General features: G+C 40.9%; 1 protein-coding gene and 1 non-coding gene across 13 annotated transcripts in view; both read right to left on the reverse strand.

Annotated features, from left to right (window-relative positions):
• Positions 1–17,673, reverse strand: part of RERE (arginine-glutamic acid dipeptide repeats) — a 469,898-nt gene that overhangs the window by 140,682 nt on the left and 311,543 nt on the right. For all 12 annotated transcript variants that reach the window (XM_012473620.2, XM_064363204.1, XM_064363205.1 and 9 more), the window contains one exon: positions 6,683–6,731. In XM_012473620.2, coding sequence (XP_012329043.2) covers positions 6,683–6,731 — 49 coding nt within the window. The remainder of the gene's footprint in view (positions 1–6,682; positions 6,732–17,673) is intronic.
• LOC135269566 (small nucleolar RNA SNORA77) lies at positions 9,808–9,932 on the reverse strand. Its single transcript, XR_010337823.1, has one exon. It is a non-coding gene; the product is annotated as a small nucleolar RNA SNORA77 (small nucleolar RNA).

Raw genomic sequence — 17,673 nt, forward strand, 5'->3', positions numbered from 1 at the left:
ACTCCAGCCTGGGTGACAGAGTGAGACTCTGTCTCGGGAAAATAATAATAATAATGAAAACACAATAGATGTTGGTATTAAAAGTTCTTTGACACTAGTACTGAGCTCTGTTTCCCCAGCACCAAGTACAGTACTGGGTACAGCAGTTCTCTAATGTTTGTTAAATTAATTGAAAAGTACTATTATTGGGAGGAGAACCAATCTCCCCTATCCTCAAGAAAAATGGACTAGAAATATAATTAGATAGTTTACAGAAAAAGAAACACAAATGCCTCTTAATCATAGAGATTGGTGAGTCAACCTCATTGACAACAGAAATGTAAATTAATGGCACATATTCAATTACCCATCTACCATACTGACATAAATCCAAATGCTTGACCATACAGAAAGCCAGGAAAAAAATTAGCACTCATATTAGTTGCTAGTGTGAACACGAACTGATACAGTCTCCATGGAGAGGAATGTGGCAACACTCTCAAAATTATACATGCACTTGTCCTCTAAGTCAACCATCCTCCTTCTGGGGATACAGCCCAAAGATACACTGAAAAAAAACATAAAAATCTATATGCACAGGCTATTCACTGAAGCACTAAATGTAATGGCAAATGACTGGAATCAACTCATATGCCCATCAATAGGGACTAGATGAATAAACTGCTACATTCATACATGGAGTTCTATGAAATAGTATTATAAAAGGGAATGAGAAGGAGCTCTATATACTGCTATGAGGAGAACACAAGAATATATTGTTAGAAGAAAGAAAGGTGGCAAAAAGGATGTGTATTATGCTACTATTTATCTAAGAACGGGCAGAAGAAATGAAAATAAGAAGCTTAAATAATAACAATCTCATTAAAACTGTAAACCAAATGGAAAAAATGCAACTACTGAGCTGGTTCCACTCTGGGAACTGTTTCCAGTAACTCTAAGATATATTAATTTGCTTATAAAGCCCTGGCAGGATATACAACACAAAATGCAATACTAAACTGTTTTCAATAAGCATATTGTTTGTAGCAGTGTGATTATGGTTATTCTGGGCTATATACGCATTATGGAATTGAAGCAAATAATTTTGTTGATGTCATTAAAAATGGGATATGAGTCATGGGAAGAAGATAAAGATTAAGATATATGAAATAAGAACAGAATTAGTATAAAGGCCATATGAAAATCTGAATTTGAATTGGAAATATCAGTATGAATTTATAATGTATTTTATCTTTAAGAAAGAAGGCCAGGCACACCTATAGTCCCAGCTACTTGGGAGGCTGAGGCGGGAGGATCACCTGAGGTCGGGAGTTTGGGATCAACCTGACCAACACGGAGAAACCCCGTCTCTACCAAAAAGAAAAAATACAAAATTAACCAGGAGTGGTTGTGCATGCATGCCTGTAATCCCAGTTACTTGGGAGGCTGAGGCAGGAGAATCACTTGAACCCAGGAGGTAGAGGTTGCCGTGAGCCAAGATCGCGTCATTGCACTCCAGCCTGGGCAACAAAGGTGAAACTCTGTCTCAAAAAAAAAAAAGAAAAAGGAAAAGAGAAAGAAAAAAGTAAAGTAAGCAGGAAAAGAAAATGCCTATTTCCTATTCTGTCTACTGAAAAGGCCTAGAAATAGCAACCAACCCAGTGAGAAAAAATATCCCAGCACCCAGTATGTAAATACCACTTCCCACTACAACAAAAGTGGACTCTTCTGACACAAGTTTAATTCCAGATCTAGGGAAGACAATGTATAAGGTGAGGCATTAAAATCATGTCTTGCCAGAGAAAAGGGATTATGTGAAAAGGACAAAAACCACTGGGATAAAGTGAAAAGGACAAATACAGCACGAAGTAAAAATGATCTATTTTTACTGGCCCAAAATGGATCATTTAATCATCAATAAGAACTGATTAAAGTTTGATGATAGATTAAAAAATAATCTTAAATCCACTGGTAACCACTGAAAGATAATGGTGACGTTTCATTTATCTGTATGATGAACAAATGAAGGGATGGTAGAATTAGAATATCACCATCTTGAAATTCCTAATAATGGATCTAAGAAACAATCAGTGGCTGCTAATTACAATTAAAAAAGAGACATATGAGCCTCCTGTTAGAAGTACATGCCACCATCCAGGAAGCATTTTTCCAGAAGGCAGGGTACCAAACTAGACTGCAACTGAACCTCTGGATTTAACTACTAATTCTCAAGTCATGCAAAGGGCAAGGTAACAAACTTAATGCAATCAGCAAAATCTAGACTATAGAACACCCTACAGGATGAAATAGCTTCTTTACCACATACATTGGAGGTCTGGGGAAAGGACCTGTGAATTAAGAGAGATTTAAGAGATGTATCAACCAACTACAATGAATGGCTCTCATTTAGATTCTAATTTGAACTATGAAAATATAAAGAAAGAAAGATACAAACAGACAATTGGGGAAATCTGGGCATAGCAGATACTTGAATATTATGAAATTTTTATATGTTGTGATATAATGTATCCAAAGCCCTTATCTTTGGAACATCTACAAGGAAAATGATGTATTTGTGAGGCATTTAAAATAACAGCAGGAGGAGGTATGAGGGGGAATAAACGAAATAGGTTTGACTAGGATTTAATACTTGTGGAAGATGAGTAATGAAGAGAACGACTTTATCATATTATTCTTTCCCTGATTTTGTATATGTTAGTATTTTCCCTAATAAAAAGGTTTATTATTATTACTATTGAGACAGTCTGGTTCTGGCACCCAGGCTGAAGTGCAATGGTGTGTTCTTGGCTCAGTGCTGCCTCAACCGTCCAAGCCAAAGCAATCTTCCCACCTCAGTCTCCTGAGTGGCTGGGACTACAGACATATACCACCATGCCCATCTAATTTTTGTATTTTTTGTAGAGATGGGGTTTTGCCATGTTGCCCAAGCTGTCTCAAATTCCTGAGCTCAAGTGATCTGCCCGTCTTGGCCTCCTAAACTGCTGGGCTTATAGGCGGAAGCCAAAAGTCAAAAATTTTAAAAAGGTAAATGTTGCCAATTACTTTGTAAGAGTTCTATTATTTTTGGTGCTCCAAAATACTTCTTTTTGAAAATGAAGCACATTTAAAATCTGATGTAAAAACCAAACATCTGATTTTAAATGGTAGTATACAAAAATCCAATCACAGTAAATCTGTCCCTTTTCCAAGAATGTAAGCATCTTTTCCTTAGGAACTACATTTTCTTTTATGGTGGGTAGAAAAATCTATAAAATAAAAGTCTGGCACAAAGATCTCAAGACACCGGAAATATACAGTGAGACAGAAAAAAATGGGTAGTAAAATACAGTGCAAGAGAAAGCAGAGGATGGGAGATGAAACTGAGTGGTACTAGATGAGTACGAATTCCCAGATTGAAAATACAGCCCCGAGGTGGCAGTCAGGTACACCTGACGGAACACACCACCAACAAAAGACTCTACTTGAACAAGCAGATGCTGTCCTCCTGCAGCTTCTTTCTGTCTGTATCAGTTATAACCCCAGGTTTGAGATGAAAAGTATCTTCAATAAACTATATGACCCTGATAGTTTTTGTGTTCACTTCACTTAATTTCTTTCATGACAGAGTTAAAACAGGTTTGACTAGATTTGACACTTGTGGAAACTGAGTAATGAATAGAAGGACTTTATTGTATTATTATTTCCCTGCTTTTGTATATGTTAATATTTTCCCTAAAAAGGTTACTTTTATTTTTATTTTTACTTTTTTGAGACAGTCTAGTTCTGTTACCCAGGCTGGACACACAAGAACTGCTCAAAATCTAGACAGAAATAATGAATAACTAGACAGACGACTGAAATCTCTATGCACTTCCAAAGCTCACTGCTGCCTGCATCCTATGTCTTTAGACATGATGGCCTTAGCTGTGGACTCCCCAGCATTTATTCCAACTCAAGTACTAATCATGCTAAACCCTTTCCTCATGGTTTAGAAATAGACACATGACCCAATCCATGGCAACAACATTTGAGTCTACTGGGGACACGCCAGGGAAATTTTCCTTCCTCCTAAGGGGAAAGTGGGTCTACCAGGGACATGCTAGGGAAATTTTCCTTGCTCCTAGGGAAAAGAAGTCGAATTCCTTTCTTCCTCTCAACACTTGCTACATTTCATTTGTTCTAAGAGTCACTGTTATTTTACGTGCATTGAGAAAGGATGAAATGTAGCCAATAAATTATAACCACACCACAGAATGTATAAAGAAGCCCAACAGAGAGCAAATGTGAAGGAAAAAGGTGTATCTTAGAATCAGTCAGACTGAGCTAAGGATGACACCACCTCCATGGAGCCCAGCTGGGTACAAGAGAGTCTCAGAGAAGCACAGCAGAGCCCCGCTCCTGCCTGACCAGGATGTTGTGACATGGGAGACAGAAACAGAGCCAGAGTCCTGCCAGTGAAAGCATCCTGATACTGAGATCAAAACAGAATGAGCTGGGCCCAGTGGCACATGCCTTTAGTCCCACCTACTCAGAAGGCTGAGGCAGGTTGGATTGCTTCAGCCCAGGAGGAGGTCAAGGCTGCAGTGAGCCATGATTGTGCCTCTGTGCTCTAGCCTTGGAAACAGAGTGAGAGCCTGTGTTCAAAAAAAAACAACAACAAAACAGAGAGCTGCAGTAAATGCAATGAAATATGAAAAGGCAACAGTCATGACACAGCAACCCTCTGACTGAAAAGTATCCTAACCATCTTGACTATCTTGAAGGAAAAGAGGTTTTTGGGTTTTTGTTTTTTTTTTTTGCGGGAGGGAGATGGAGTCTCACTCTGTCGCCCAGGCTGGAATGCAGTGGTGCAATCTCGGCTCACCGCAACCTCTGCCCCCTGGGTTCAGGCGATTCTCCTGCCTCAGCCTGCCGAGTAGCTAGGATTACAGGCACACGCCAACACGCCTGGCTAATTTTTGTATGTTTAGTAGAGCCAGAGTTTCACCATCTTGGCCAGGCTCATCTCAAACTCCAGAGCTTCTGACCTCAGGTGATCCGTCTGCCTCGGCCTCCCAAAGTACTGAGATTACAGTTGTGAGCCACCACGCCCAGCTGGGAAAGAGGTTTTAAACATCCTTCTGTTTGTTTGTTTGAGTTGGAGTCTTGCTCTGTTGCCCAGGTTGAAGTACAGTGGCCACAATCTCAGCTCACTGCAACCTCTGCCTCCGGGATCAAATGATTTTCCTGTCTCAGCCTCCCAAGAAGCTGGCATTATAGGCGCCTGCCACCATACCCAGCTAATTTTTGTATTTTTAGTAGAAATGGGGTTTTGCTATGTTGGCCAGGCTGGTCTCGAACTCCTGACCTCAAGTGAGCTGCCTATCTCAACCTCTCAAAGTGCTGGGATTACAGGCATGAGCCACTGTGCCTGGCTTTAAAAATCTTTTTAATAAAAATATGTGATCAAATGTTCAGTGGATGAATGGATAAACAAACTGTCATATATACATACAATGGGTCATTCAGCCTTAAAAAGGATGGAAATTCTGTTAGAATGGCGATCATTAAAAGAATCGGAGACAACAGATGCTGGAGAGGATGTGGAGAAATAGGAACATTCTTACACAGTTGGTGGGAGTGTAAATTAGTTCAACCATTGTGGAAGACAGTGTGGCAATTTCTCAAGGATCTAGAAATAGAAATTCCATTTGACCCAGCAATCCCACTATTGGGTATATACCCAAAGAACTATAAATCGTTCTATTATAAAGACACACGCACATGTATGTTCACTGCAGCCCTGTGTACAATACCAAAGACCTGGAACCAACCCAAATGCCCATCAATGATAGACTGGACAAAGAAAATGTGGTACATATACACCATGGAATACTACGCAGCCATAAAAAACGATGAGTTTGTGTTCTTTGTAGGGACTTGGATGGATCTGGAAACCATCATTCTCAGCAAACTGACCCAAGAACAGAAAGCCAAGCACCGTGTGTTCTCACTCAAAAGGTGAGTGTTGAACAACGAGAACAGGTGGACTCAGGGAGAGAAGCATCACACACAGGGGAAAGTCAGAGGAGGTAGGGGAGAGATAATGGGGGGCGGGGAGGGAGGGGAGGGATAACATGGGGAGAAATGCCAGATATAGTATGCACCTAAAGTAAAATAAATAAATAATTAAAAAAAAAAAAGGACGGAAACTCTGACACATGCTATTAACATGGATGAACTGTAAGGACATTATGCTGAGTGAAATAAATCAGGCACAAAAAGACAAATACTGTTTGATTCCCCTCATATGAGGTGTTTTTATGAGGTGGGACAGTCAAAGAGGCAGGAAGTAGAATGGCGGCTGCCAGTGCTGCAGGAGAGGGGAGATGGAGTTACCGTTTAGGGGTACAGAGTTTCAGTTTTGTAAGGCAGAAAGAGTTCTGGGGTTGGATGATGGTGATGGCTACACGACAGTATTAATGTAATTAATACTACTAAACTGTGCACTTAAAAATGGGAGATGGTAAATTTTACTTCATGTATATATTTCATCACAATTTTTTTTTAATGTTATGTGGTGATTTGGGGGAAAAAAATCTCTTATTTATATAAAATTCCTTATAGCAGTAACAAACAGTTCTAAGATGCTGCAAAACAGAATAAAGTGCCAGAATAATAAGAAACAAAAATGTATTAAAGACGCTACGAAAATGAACCTTACCTGATGACTAGGACCAACACGAATCTCCCCCTGGGTACTGTTCAGCCTCCTGGAACAGAAATAGAGCGGATTAAGTTAGCACAATATAGTTTTGACATAAACATTCACTCATTTTTCAAAAACAGTAATTCACTTCAAATAAATGAGGAAAACTGGAGGAAGAATGAACGTCCCCACTACTTCTGATGTTCTCCTGTATACATACATCACCCACCACTACACACACACCTCTAAAACCTTTTTCCTTCTAAAATCCTAAGGACTACAGCTTCCTTTCATGAGAAACTTCCTATACCATCAGTCTTTTTTTTAAGACAGAATCTTGCTCTGTCGCCCAGGCTGGAGTGCAGCTGCACAATCTGGGCTCACTGCAACCTCCACCTCCTGGGTTCAAGTGATTCTCCTGACTCGGCCTCCCTGAGTAGCTGGGATTTCAGGTGCCTACCACCACACCCGGCTAACTTTTGTAATTTTAGTGGTAAATTTTAGTACATTTTGTAATTTTAATAATTTGGGATTTCGTCATTTTCAGGTCAGGCTGGTCTCGAACTCCTGATCTCAAGGGATTCGCCCACCTTGGCCTCCCAAAGTGCTGGGATTACAGCCGCGAACCACCGCGCTCCACCCCATACCATCATTCTCTCATGCCTCTGAGAGATGGACATTCCTGTAGTACAATTCCAGTCAGACATTTCCTCTTCTCAAGACATGTCAGGGTGCCCTACCATATGCCTTATAAAATACAATTGAGAAAACTTATCCTAGGACACATACTGGGTCATTCATTCATTCAACAAATATTTAAGTACCTATTATAAGCCAGGAATTGTCCTAGGTGTTGGGGATAAGGCAACAAACAGGGACAGGCAGGGTGACTCACACCTGTAATATCCTAGCACTTTGGGAGGCCAAGGAGGGAGGATCACTTGAGATAAGAAGTTTAAGACCAGTCTGGGCAACAGAGAGTAATACCATCTCTACAAAAACTTTAAAAATTAGATGGGCATGGTGGCACCTGCCTGTAGACCCAGTTACTCAGGAGGACTGCTTGAGTCTGGGAGGTCAAAGCTGCGGTAAGCCACGTTCGCACCACTGCACTCCGGCCTGGGCAACAGAGCACGACCCTGTCTATAAAAGAGGCAACAAACAAAACAGAAGATGAAGAAGAGGAAGAAATGTGGTGGTCCAGTCCTCAAGAGTCTTACAATCCTCCAGCTGGGGAGGCAGCATCCATATCAAAACACCAGAACAGGCCAATGCCCGTATTCATCAACCTAAGACACTTCAGAAGACACAGTACAAAAATGTAAAGGGGAGGTACCAAAATGAGGCAGGCTTCAAGAGCAGACACAGAAGGAGATAATAAGCCAACAGCAGGAAAAAAAGGGGACTTTCCAAGTAGAAATGAAAGCATGCAGAGGTGGCAGGCTGAAAGGGAGGGGCTGTGACAGGGAAATGCTTGCATGAGGGCTGACTTCATCATACAAGTCATCTTCATTAGGAGAATGGCATGTGGAAAAAAGAAGCTAAAAGATGGATTGTTGTAATAGATTTACAGGAAATGGAGGAAGCTGTATTAGGAGTTATGTAGAGGAATCAAATCAGCCACAAGTTATTTTAATCACAAGCACTTCTTGAAGAAAAACAAGCAGTCAGTGTTACTGCTATTTTCCCTCCAACTTGTCCCTTTCTATTTTCTAACTAGCTGTGAGCAAAACAAGCTGCCAAAAGTTCTCTCCTTTATGTCTAAATACTTTCCAAATGTTTTTTTCCCTACAAGTAGACTTAGCCAGAATGTATCATTTCAGAAACCCTCTGCCACAGCCCATTCAGTAACTTGTGCCTACAGCTCAACCTTCCTCAGGTTTTTCCAGAAGGTCTGTTACTCTAGAGTTCACAAGTGGTTGGATATCATTTCCACGTCACTGCTACACTGACTGTTAAGTCCTTGACAATTCCCCAACAAGCATTCTGTTCCGTTTTTATTTTATTTTGGAGATGCAGTCTTGCTATGTTGCCCAGTCTGGTTTCAAATCCCTGGGTTCAAGAGATCCCCTCCTCAGCCTCCCAAAGCACTGGAATTACAGACATGAGCCACCGCACTCACCCTCCAACCCTATTTTTATTTTAATAAGCCAATATTATCATTATATTTAGCTCAAAATCATGATAACGAAACAAACGCCCAAATACCCTGCTGACTAGAACTACTTATATCTCATGTATTTCCATAAAAATAGGTGTCAGATAGTTATTAATAAACTAGTGATAGAAATGAGACAAAAAATGTATTGGGCCATCTTAAGAGACTTGAAAAGTGTTTATATCAGGGAAGAGTACTGATAAGTAGGCTATAACATGAAAACCAAGGTAAAATAAAGAACCTTCTTAAAAGCTTATTTAGAAATCCCTCTTTACGACAAAAGTGTTGTTTTTGGTTTGGTTTGTCTTGAGACGGAGTCTCGCTCTGTCACCAGGCTAGAGTACACTGGCATGATCTTGGCTCACTACAACCTCCGACTCTCTGGTTTAAGTGATTCTCCTGCCTCAGCCTCCCGAATAGCTGGATTACAGGCATGCGCCACCATGCTTAGCTAATTTTTGTATTTTTAGTAGAGACGGGGTTTCACCATGTTGGCTAGGATGGTCTTGATCTCCTAACCTCATGATCTACCCACCTCAGCCTCCCAAAGTGCTGGGATTACAGGCGTGAGCGACTGTGCCTGGCCTACAACAAAAGTATTTTAAAATTGTATGCAACTTTTAAATATCAGGGTTCTGTAGCAAGGAATATAACAAAGTTCTTTTTGAGCAGGTAGGATCTGAGGTACAGACAATGGCATCAGCCTACCATATGCAAGAGCTACAGAATATAGAATAAATGGCAAAAGTACTTTTTAGGTCCAAGATATAAAGAAGTAGATAGCAACATATGCCATTAGAGAAAGTTTGATGCATCTGACAGAAAAACTGTCAGAATACGAACTGAAGATAAAGGACAAGAAGTACACATGGTGGCGAATTGCCAGCATCCAGCTGTGTCTGGAATCCACTGAGCAATCAGAATCCTCCTTACTAAACTAAGTATCCCTCCCCTGCTGCCACACTGCTCTCTTCTCTTTTTTTCCTGTATCCCCAGACAGCTGCAACACCCTTGATAGGTCAGGCAGCTACAACACCCCAGAATGTTTCCCTGGCAGATGGAAAAAGCATCCCCATGAGGCTGCAGCCAGGTGCAAAGTGAGTCTGTGAATTGCTCCCTTCTTGAATGCACCCTTTGTGGTTCACTCACTCTTAGAAGAATCTAGTATGGCATCTGCCTCTCATTATCTATTCAATTAGGAACAGTTAAAAGTTCCTTGGTTGCATAAATGTTTCTGGACTACTAATTCACCAGACGGTCCCAGAATCCGTCTCTTGTTTCAACGATGTTTGGACAGCACATATCCTGGGACTCCATCTCTTCCAGCCTTCGACTGCCCTCTAATCTCCTCTCCATTTGCAGCCTCCGGGACCCTTCTTCTTGGCCATCTCCTCTTCTAGGACCGGCCACCACTGTTTTTGCAGTTATCTCCTCATTGCTGACCAACCACAAGCTCTTGGATTCTTCAGAATTACCCCATCGAGGTGGCAGCTGCCATTAACCACTTGGTCAATTTGCATTTATGGAAGTCTTACACCTATCTCTCTCTGAGCTTCTATTTCAACCATAATGATGTGGCTCTGGTAAGCACGGGCCACTTCTTCCACGAATTGGCCAACAAGAAGTTTCAAGGCACTGAGTGTCTCTTGAAGACGTGTGTGTGGCAGCAGCACCCATTTCCAGGATGTGCAGAAGCCGTCTCAAGATGAGTGAGGGTAAAAACCCTGGGTGCCACGGAAGCCACTATGGCCCTGGGGAAGAACCTGAACCAGACCCTCTGGATCTTTAGGTCTGGGGGTCTGCCTGCACAGACCCCCATCTCTGTGACTTTCTGAGAGCCACTTGCTAGATGAGGAGATGAACCTCAACAAGAGCGGCGACTACCTGACCATCCTCCCCAGGCTGGGTTGGGTAAGTGTCTCTTCCAAAAGACTCACCATCAAGCACCACTAGGAGCCTACAGAGCCCAGCAACTTTTAGGAGCCCCTCTCATAGTATCAGGGCTTCTGCCTAAGCAGCTCTTCCAGTCACTACCCTGGACCCCTCTCCCAAGCCTTGGACAAAATGTAAATAAAGCTTATTGTAAAAAATAAAAATAAAAATTACTGAACATCCCAAGGAATTTAAATTTTTTTAAACTTTCAAAATACTTATTGATTTAAAAATAGCAATAAGCCCATTACATAACAACTTGCATATTCTTATAAAAAGTAACTGCATCTTTTAAGCAGAAAGCTTTAGTGAAAACAGAGGCATTCTTTTATGTATTTGCAAATCTCGTTACTATTTGACTTAATAGAAAAGACAGCTAGGTTCTCCTATCTACTTTTGAATTCAATCTACAATATGTTGTTGTGGTTAAAGTGTATGAAGTATATGAAGATAATCCAGCCTAACATAGCCACGTAACTAAAAAAGTGAAGAATATAGCCTTTTTGATACTATACCAAAATCTCAACAAGTTCCCAGCACTTTGGGAGGCTGAGGTGGGAGGATCACTTGAGGTCAGGAGTTGGAGACCAACCCGGCTAACATGGGGAAACCCTGTCTCTACTAAAAGTACAAAAATCAGCTGGGTGCGGTGGCGCATGCCTATAGTCCCAGCTACTCAGGAGGCTGAGGCAGGAGAATCACTTGAACCTGAGAAAACAGAGGTTGCAGTGAGCTGAGATGTACTCTAGCCTGGTTCTATGTTCATTTCAAATACCCAAGCAAGACAAAATGATCAAAAGAATGTTTGAAAGTCATGATGAAAAAGGAAAACATATCAAAGTTAAAGGCCAATTTATATAATACTCTTGAAATGACAAAACTACAGAATGCAGAACAGATTCATGACTGCCAGGTGTTAGAGATGGTGGAGAGGGAGGGAGAGTGGGCATGAGTGTGGCCATAAGGGGAGAGCTTTGTAGTGATGAATAGCTCTGCCTCTTCATTGTTGTGGTGGTTACACAAAACTACACGTGATAAAATGGCACAGAACTACATGCACACAATCCACTAATGCCAGTTCCCTGGTTTGGGTATTGTATTACAGTTACAAAAGATGAGACCACTCTATGGTATCTTTGCAATTTCCCATGAATCCAAAAAATTTAAAGTTTCTAAAAAGTCAAAGGAAGAGGGGGACATACTACAGGCAGATGGGAAATAAGAAAGAATACCAGACATGAAAAAAACTGATTAAAGGACAAACAGATCAACCCCAAATGACACTGTACACAGCTGAACTAGTAACTGAAGAAAGAGGGCCACAGCTTATGAGCAATGAGATTCAATAAACTAACTTCAGTGACTTATTTCTGTTTTCTCTATGTTTGCTAAGGATTTCTGCTGTGGATTCATCATTTTAGGGACATCTTTATACTGTGAATCATATTACAAAGACCGAATTAAGAGCTGTGAAGAAGAAATTTCCCTGTGTAGCTAATGTAGAAATAAATGTTTTTCAAAACAGCTGAAGTTCAGCCTGTATTAATCTATAAATCTTTGTTTTGGAATATGAAAAAAAAAAAATAGTTCCAGAAGCCAAATTACAACAATAACGATAAGTCATTGTTTTTATTCCTGAAGTATTAAACAGAAAACCATTGTATATGAAATCTGATAAAAAAAAAAAAAGTGTAACAAAGCAGTATCCATAGCAACTACAACTTAATATTTCAGTCCTCTTCAGCTGCAGTGGATTAAATAAAATGACAAGATGTTCCCTTTGAAAAGTAACCTGTTACCATGGAAACATTTTAGACTAAGAAGTAAACATGGAATGGACAGAAAGGAGCAGGGAGCCTGCAAATGAATATCAAAAAGGGAGAAGCATCTTTGCAGAGGAGACGGAGGCGTTGATGGCAGGCAGAGGGAGGGCCTGTGAGAAGAGCATGCCTGCTAAGTGCAGGATCCCAGCCCAACCCAGAGGCTTGGCCAAGAACATGATGTGGCCACTTCTTCACCCTGAAGAAAGGGGAAGGGGCAGGAAAGCAATGTTCTGTGAATGTTCACCGAAGACGCCCAAAGATCTCTATGTGATCACGGCGACTGCTTAAGACAGGTACTTGACTCTACAAGGGGAGAGGGGAGGATACAGATATGGGAAGAAGACGTGAACAGAAGGCACCATCATGAAGCAACTAAGGGCAAGAGCTGACTCTCTCCTTCAGCCCCTCCCCAAGCCTTGGGTTGTAACAGCAGTGTAGCCTGTGGTCCATTCCCAAGGTGCTGAGACTGAAAGACCTCAAGTTAGACCCTTGTCTGTGTGGCTGGCGTCATGTGTGAATGTGATCACTGAGAAATCTCTCTTCCTGTCCTTCAGATGATAAACTTCATGCAGCAGACATTTTTATCTTTTCCACAGGGTATGCAGCTGAGCAGGACGACTAACATGGCATCAACAGAATGAAGACCTTAGAAACTCCACTTAGTAGCACATCTAGAAAGTGACCACAGAGGCCGGGTACAGTGGCTCACACCTGTAATCCCAGTACTTTGGGAGGTGGAGGTGGGCGGATCACAAGGTCAGGAGATCGAGACCATCCTGGCTAACATGGTGAAACCTCATCTCTACTAAAAATACAAAATTTAGCCAGGCATGGTGGCGCATGCCTATAGTCCCAGCCACTTGGGAGGTTGAGGCAGGAGAATTGCTTGAACCCGGGAGGTGGAGGTTGCAGTGAGCCAAGATAATGCCATGTCACTCCAGCCTGGCGACACAGCAAGACTCCATCTCAAAAAAAAAAGAGGAAAAAAAAAAAAAAAAGAAAGTGACCAGAGAAAGAGTCTGTGGGTTCAGAACAAAATACACCACATTTTAAGAAAACCAAAAGGCAATTTATCAAAATCACCTTTTAAGATGGATTGTGAGGTAGGAATGAAAGCGAGGCTAAGAAGGAAGCCTCATACAATATGCTGGATTTCGCAATTTTCTCCAGCATGAACACATACTTCAAAGCTGCGTTTAACAAGTCTGAAATTTCTTTAAAATCTGCCATAGTATCTTAAAAAGCCATGTAAATGTTGTATTCTATTCCATCACATTTTCCCATTCATCTTTAGAGAAAAATTTCCCTAAATCGGAATAAAATCATTGTGCTGGCCGACTCTGGGCACACTTCCTGTGCGTTAGCCGTGCTTCTTGAGAAACAGCAAAAAAAAAAAAACAAAAAAAAAACACCACTGTGGTTTGTACATTCTATTAGGATTTCCCATGACACTGGCACTTCATTCCTGAGAAAGAGGAGCTGTCACCACACACCTGAGTCTACATGTTCAAAAGCAGGGAAAGAGATGGATTTCAGAATTAAATGAACCTGAATTAAAATTTTAGTATCAGGTTGGGTGTGGTGGTTCATGTGTGTAATCCCAGCACTTTGGGAGGCCAAGGTGGGCGGATCCCTTGAGCCCAGGAGTTCAAGACCAACCTGGGCAACACAGCAAGACCTAGTCTCTACAAAAAAAAAAAAAAAAAAAAAAATTAAAAACTAGCCAGGCATGGTAAAATGCACATGTAGTCCTAGCTACTTGGGAGGCTGAGTCAGGAGGATCTCTTGAGCCCAGAAGTTTGAGGCTGTAGTGAGCTATGATCACGCCACTGCACTCCAGCCTGGACAACAAAGTGAGACCCTGTCACTAATGAAATTTTAAAAATAAAAAAATAAATTTCAGTAGCCAAGGTTTTGCTTGCATTAAGTGTGATTTTAAGGACACAATTAAATCTGAGTCCTTAGTTTCCTCACCTATAATATGAAATTGATAATGCTACTATGCAAGGTTATTATAAAAATAAAAGATGATTTATAGAAAGAACCAGACACAGTACTTGTTGCTTAGAGGTCATTATTATTATTAACACTATGTACTGGCAATAAGAGAGAATGAGAGCTAATCCTGCTATTATGAGTTCCTATAGTACCACTTACCTTTCCTTCAGTCTATACACAGTCAGGATTTTATACTTATTTTGTGTAGTTATTTCTTTGAATGGCTGTCTTGCTCTCTAGACTGGAAGTATGTGTGGGTAAGAACTAAGTCTGGTTTTGGTCACCATAACACAGAACTCACTGGCTCTTATTAAATATATTTTTAATAAATAAATGACTCCAATATTCTGGGGTTTTTTGTCTGTTTGTTTGTTTGTTTTTGTGAGAAGGAGTCTTGCTCTATCACCCAGGCTGGAGGGCACTAGCATGATATCAGCTCACTGTAACCTCTGCCTCCCAGGTTCAAGCGATTCTCCTGCCTCAGCCTCCTGAGTAGCTGGGACTACCGGCGCATGCCACAAGGCCCGGTTGATTTTTTTTTGTATTTTTAGTAGAGACAGGGTTTCACCATGTTTAGCCAGGATGGTCCCAATCTCCTGACCTCATGATCTGCCTGCCTTGGCCTCCCAAAGTGCTGGGCTTACAGGCATGAGCCACCACGCCCAGCCAATGACTCCAATATTCTAACTCAACTACTGCTTAGCCACAGACAGCAAGTAAGTGATCTGCTGCAAAACTTATCAACAGTTAAGTCACTGTGACAGAAGGCCAGTCCTCCAAGCAAAATTAACTTAAAAGCAGGTTTGATAAACTGCCTAACCAGAACAAAATTTGTCATTCAATCAAAAATCAAACTAGGGCCGGGCGCGGTGGCTCAAGCCTGTAATCCCAGCACTTTGGGAGGCCGAGGCGGGTGGATCACGAGGTCAAGAGATCGAGACCATCCTGGTCAACATGGTGAAACCCCGTCTCTACTAAAAATACAAAAAATTAGCTGGGCATGGTGGCGTGTGCCTGTAATCCCAGCTACTCAGGAGGCTGAGGCAGGAGAATTGCCTGAACCCAGGAGGCAGAGGTTGCGGTGAGCTGAGATCGCGCCGTTGCACTCCAGCCTGGGTAACAAGTGCGAAACTCCATCTCAAAAAAAAAAAAAAAAAAAAAAATCAAACTAAAAAAAAATACAAATAAAAAAACAAAGACAGAGATTTAGTCAACTTAGTTACCATTTCCATATTCACACACAAATACAAAAGTCAACACGAGAACTTGTCCAAAATCCAAAATCATAAAATTCTAAATTTTCTCGATGGAAAGTTCCTGAGAAGTCATCTGATCCAATCTTCTAGCTTAAAAGAAGAAACCAAGGTCTGAGGAAAGAAAAGTGCTCTTTTAAGGGGTCACACTGAGTTAATTACCAAAGAAGAATCCAGGCCACAGAGGCAGCTCTCCCACAGGGTCCTCCTAAAGATAATTCAGGGTCCAGAACTAGAAATTTGCTGTTGCCTGAATAATAAGAATTCCCATGCTAGTGAGATGCAATAAATATGGCTTCCATACACAATAATGTATGAGTAATGTCAGGAAAAAAACTGGTCAAAAAATTTTACAGCTGAGAAAGATCTAGTTTCAAAGAACTACAGTGACTTTGCTCTGTGGTCTAAATTTCTTATGTGCCTTTTCTCTCCTCCATTATGTGGTAACCTACCATGTATCTGACAATGTCATATAACAACATTCCACCACAGGCTCCTCACAAACTTTACTATAATGGCCTGCGGCAAAGTTTAGGGACTGCAGCCTAACAAAGCTGCCTGCATGCCTGCACACACATGGAGCTTCAGCCAACAAACTTAAAATAAAAAAACCCACTATGACCAAAACCCATTTACAAAGCAGCAGTCACTGTAGATTAAGCTGCTCTCCTGACCAAAGAGGTTGCTAGCTTACTTCACAGTGAAATCAAACCGTGTAACAAAGCTGAATGGTACAACCCCACCAAGAAAAAAAGGGACTTTAGACCAAGCAGGCATGTCTACAACACATGTCTAACTGTTTCTTTGTCCCCTCTGGGGAATGTTATAAAAAACATGACAATTGCCTTATTTCTCCTTGCTGCAGTGGTAGGAATATATAAGGAAGAGAACGAAAACAGGCATTAACTAATACACACACACACACACACACGCACACGCACCTCGTGTGAGAAAGTGGCAGGAAATGTTTAATGTTGAACACATCAAATATTATAATTACGGAAGCAGAGCTTCTTTAAAAAACAAAAACAAAAAAACTCCAAGATGTATAAAAACATAAACACCCAAAGAGAATAAGAAGAAAGTGAATTGGTAACTGGTTAACAATTACTATAATTCCTAAAACAACCCCTAGCATTGTCCTAGTCGAAGAGGCTATTTAAAATAAAAATAAAAAAATATTGGCCAGGCACAGTGGCTCATGCCTATAATCCTTCCACTTTGAGAGGCCAAGACAGGAGGATAGTTTGAGGCCAGGAGTTCGAGACCAACCTAGGCAACAAAGTGAGACCCCATGCCTATTTTTTTTTATTAAAATTTAAAAAATGTGTTGTTGAAATAATCGTATCTATGTGAGCTTGAGATTGTACATTTGACCTCTGAATTAATAACAATAATGTACTAAGTAACTATGTGCCAAGCACTTTCACGTTGTTTTCATCTAATCTTTACAAAAACTGTAAGAAATACTTATTTTCATATTACCCATGAGAAAAATGAAGTTCAGGGGAGGGAAGGAACCTGCCCAATGTCATAGCTTGTCCAATGTCACTCATTAGGTGGAATCTGAACCATACTACCTGGCTCCAAATCCAGTCTTTCCTCTTACCATAGATGATGTATTTATTTACTCAGCATATTCATACCAAAGACCCATTTGCCAGGTACTCTACTGGAAATGGAAACTATAAGAAGAGACTTGGCCCCTGACCCAAAAGCTTAATGTCTAATAGGGAAAATAATCAAATAAATGTATAGCTCAAAAAAGTCTGATATAAATAATCTCTGATTTTCCCAGTTGAATTAAGATGAAGTATTTCACCTTAAGACTCAAAGTATCAT

The sequence above is a fragment of the Aotus nancymaae genome, unplaced genomic scaffold (genome assembly GCF_030222135.1).
Source record: "Aotus nancymaae isolate 86718 unplaced genomic scaffold, 86718_ANA_hifiasm-v0.15.2.pri h1tg000053l, whole genome shotgun sequence".
In the NCBI taxonomy this organism is placed as follows: Eukaryota; Metazoa; Chordata; class Mammalia; order Primates; family Aotidae; genus Aotus; species Aotus nancymaae.